General features: G+C 31.9%; 2 protein-coding genes across 2 annotated transcripts in view; both read right to left on the minus strand.

The window, feature by feature from the left end:
• Positions 1 to 2,176, minus strand: part of LOC106111082 (MFS-type transporter SLC18B1-like) — a 7,658-nt gene extending 5,482 nt beyond the window's left edge. Inside the window, exons 1-2 of the mRNA XM_013293053.1 lie at positions 1,806 to 2,176; positions 1,029 to 1,269 (exon numbers count right to left, since the gene is read on the minus strand). Coding sequence (XP_013148507.1) covers positions 1,029 to 1,269; positions 1,806 to 2,104 — 540 coding nt within the window. The 5' untranslated portion in view covers positions 2,105 to 2,176. The remainder of the gene's footprint in view (positions 1 to 1,028; positions 1,270 to 1,805) is intronic.
• A 448-nt stretch (positions 2,177 to 2,624) lies between these two features.
• LOC106110976 (eukaryotic translation initiation factor 2A) overlaps positions 2,625 to 4,192 on the minus strand; it is a 5,241-nt gene continuing 3,673 nt past the window's right edge. The window contains exon 9 of the mRNA XM_013292945.1: positions 2,625 to 3,725. Coding sequence (XP_013148399.1) covers positions 3,555 to 3,725 — 171 coding nt within the window. The 3' untranslated portion in view covers positions 2,625 to 3,554. The remainder of the gene's footprint in view (positions 3,726 to 4,192) is intronic.

Consider the following 4,192-nt stretch of genomic DNA (forward strand, 5'->3'; position numbering starts at 1 on the left):
TAACACACATAAAAAAAAAATAAAAAAAAAAAAACATACAGACGAATTGAGTACCTCCTTCTTTTGGGAAGTCGGTCAAAAAGAGTGATCTATCTAATATTATAAATGCTAAAGTTGAGATGGATGGATTTATGGATGTTCGTTAGTTTGTAGCCTAGACGGCTGAATGAATTTCGATGAAATTAGATAGGTGTAGAGAATGTTCTGGAAGAACTCATAGGCTACTTTTGTTTATTTATTTATTAAATACTTTTGTCTATTTAATTCCAAACGAACGGAGTCGCGCGAAACCTAGTGTAGAATAAAAAAGAATAGAACAGGTGAAAGAAGATATAACTAATATGTTTCTGACTTATCAAACTTTTTCAACGAATAAGTTATACGACACCGATAACGTTCAAATTTATAGTCACAACATGACTAATCTGAGAATGTAAACACAAGAATGAATGTATTTTTGGAATATTCCAGTACAACGACAATGAGCAGATAGGTGCACGATACACTTTAGCCCTTTGGACTAAAAATAATAATAATTCATGACCAACGCCAAGATTAATATAGTAATATACATATTACACTGCTGAAGTACATATGTAGCTTATAACTATTTAAGGAATCTGTAGATCTATTGGTTATTTAAAGTATAGTTTACATTGTCGAATCATTAATGTAGGTACAGTTAAAAACTAATCGTTATCTTTGTTCTCAAATAGAATAAGTGCATTTCTTTGAGTATTTTTAAAGTGAAAATCATTTTGTAAATACTATTTAATGTCATAGTTACATCTAGGTATAGGTAAATTACTCGATTGAAATGGCATGGATAAAGGATAGCCTATTAGGTTTCTGTCTGACAACTGCACGACATGGCTTCCGGGAACAGTTCTAATACAATCGATTCCAATGAGGATTTTAAAATTAAAAATACAGCGGTCAAATTAGTTTTAAATAATCTTGCAAAGGTAATGTCATTTCATGTTTTTAGAAAAGTGTATCATTGCATGCAAAAATCATAACGTACTTACGAATTTCCCGAACAACGGCGAGGTTAGAAACATGACAACAGCGTAAAAGCTGAAAACCATTCCACACATGGTATCTGAGAGTCCCTTGGCGTTGGCCTCGCGCGGGAAGAACGGCGCCATTATGCTCATGGAGCAGAAGCTCATGAAGTCCACTAGCGCCAGAGACGCCAGTGTCAGCCGCTGGCGACGCGAGAGATGGCGCACCGCGCTCGGCCGGGGACACGTCTGAGTTCGGACTAATCTGCACCATACATGAGTATTATAATAAAACTAGTAATTATTAAAAAAAATACAAACTACAATGCCTAGCTGAGATCCAGAAGAATACGTATAAACCTCACCTGTCGGAAAAAAAGATGATGAAACTCGTGTTTAACATTCATAAGTAGTTAACCCTCTGTTCTAAAGGTGCATCATTGTCATTGACTTTGTTATTAAATAATTTAACATTGTTAATTGTTTTAGTACATCTTATAATATTACGATAATCTTATATGTAGATAAATATAACGTACCCCATTTTAAAAACGTGCAATATTTTACTACACTATTTACTACACTTATCGGAAGATAATTATAATCTGTTCAGTGATAAATTACTACTTCATAACAATACCTACATTACAATGCAACTAATAACCTAACAAACATTTAAATTCAACTAAAATAATAACAAAACACAAATAGAATAACCATATTTTTAAAACCATTGCAATACTGAGGGTAGATTTAACAACGAAATACGAGCATAAATAAAACTTGCATTCCAAGACCTACCTTTCCCTTAAGATTCTTATTTCAGAGGTACTGTCGTCAGCTGGTCCTCCTGACCATGAATGTGCTCTGCGCATTCTCCCGGAATCAGGCAAGGAACAGCGGCCGCCCCACGTGGCTGCTAGATCCTCGGCATGGGTTGACGTCTTCATTAAATTACTATCAAACACTATTGTTTCTATAGAAGAAGTCATTTCGACAGCACTATTAACATTAGATTCTACGGAACCATTTCTAGTTCTCACTTCACTAGGACTTAAATCTGGTTGTAATCTATCGTTTATTCTATCGGAATTATCCATGTTTTTAGTGTAACAATTGTTTGTCGCAGTGACACTTCACTTTCCTAGTAACAAATAGTGTTAGGCGTGTCAATAGACCGAGCGCCGGGAGCAGACTGGTCATTACATTTCTACCTCCCGTATCAATTATCGATATCTTATCGGGTGCAAATAAAAACTTCCGAAGGGGGACTTGTTTACTTCCAGAACTGTGTGAATAAAAAAATATCAAAGACGATTACAGAAATAGACCATATTTCATGGATATTTGTTATAGAACGTTTTGTCCGTTATTCAAAACGTGTGTAAAATTTAGTTCAATAATTTTGTTATCAATTTATTTACGTACTGTTAAAAATAGTACGGTTTTGCTATATTCTTTGTTTTGTATATAATTACTTGTAAATAGGTCGGATTAAAATTATACTTATCTGAAATTGAAATGCCATGTTACTATCAAAGTGAAAAATTGGTCATTTATGGTTTTGCCCGAACAAGCCTGATATCAAATAGAATAGGAGATATTAAATGAAAGACACAATTAAGTTTCAATTTGTTTATTTTAAAACATTTCATTAAACACTTTGCTCTTACACAGATAACTCAACAATATACCAGCTGAGACGTAATATGTTACAAAAATATACATACATCTAAGTAAATGCAAGCTAACAGAAAAATATATCATGCTTTTTATGTTAATACACCAGCTATGTCAGAAATTTGTAGGAAACCATTGACAATGGTATGTACCTATTTTTTTGGATTTTTAGCCCTTAAATGCATATTTTTGCGATAAGTGTACAAACAAAAATATAGTTTTTATTGAAACCAAGATTTTTTTAAATTATTTTTCCCTTAATCTGTGACTCAAAATCTATACTGAAATATTCATTCCATAAATAAAAAATCATGCATTCAAGGGTAAGAGATTTGAAATTCCTATCCAACATTGCATCCTGATTTTTCATTTCTTAAGGTTCATGACTGTTTTTTGTCAAGAGCTGTTCTAATTTATATGAAAATATCCTTTCACCAATTTCAACAATTTATAGATTATCTCGGATTTTATTATACGATTTTGACACAAGTAAATGTCCATCTTGGATATTTTGATTGTAAATAAATAAATTATATGACATTTATAAAACAAAAAAAAACAACTTCACACACACAAAAATCTACATAATGCCAGAAAAAACAAAGACATAAAGACTGGAGAACCTGTTAATTCTTAAAACAAGCAATTCGCTTAGTGTTTTTTTCACAAAATCTCGAAACATACAAAATTAGGATATTTTTCTTGTAATCATTTTTATAATCGAATATTTTTTATTTATAAAAAAAAAATATCTACATCAACTTTCATTTCAAGGTTGTAATGTACTTAAAATTACATTTAACAGAAGACAAAAATAATAAAAAAATACTTAAGTTTTAATATGTCAAAAAATATATCGTTATAATATTATCATAACTTGAGTTTCTCTAACTCCTGCAGCAATGTCTGCTCGCTGTCGATCTTCGCGATCTGGTTCAGCTCCAGGGTCTTGCCGGCCGCCTTCTGCTGCTTTAACTTCTCAATGTCGCTTAATTTCTGCAACAAAATATACAACACTTGATGTTTTCCTAAATGCTCTGTTAGTTTAATAATGTTTTAAAAACATGTGATATATCACAGACTAGGTGTCACATCTGGATTTATCCGCATGAAATTATGAAATTTTCAATTGCAAGTGTCAAAATTCATTCATTTCTTATGCATAAATGACAATGAAGGACTTTGACATTGGATAACAATTACTGTTACCATGGCAACCTTAATTCGTAGTTGTCAGCTTGTAGTTTTTGTGCCTTTCACGTATTACGGTTTTTTTTTTAATTATTTACTCCCTAAGTTTAATAGCTTGAGAATATTTAGCCTATAGCGTGACGTAAGTGTATGGCTTTTTGTTAAAGAAAGATTTATTAAAAAATATGCTGTGATTGCCGACATCTTAGGCAACAAAGAAGTGTGTGTTTACGCTTTATTATATTAGTATAGAAGTATAGATATAGGTAACTATAAGATTATTATAGATAGAGAAAGTATATATAGATAGGAGTATA

Source organism: Papilio polytes, unplaced genomic scaffold (assembly GCF_000836215.1).
Source record: "Papilio polytes unplaced genomic scaffold, Ppol_1.0 DF824180.1, whole genome shotgun sequence".
Classification (NCBI taxonomy): domain Eukaryota; kingdom Metazoa; phylum Arthropoda; class Insecta; order Lepidoptera; family Papilionidae; genus Papilio; species Papilio polytes.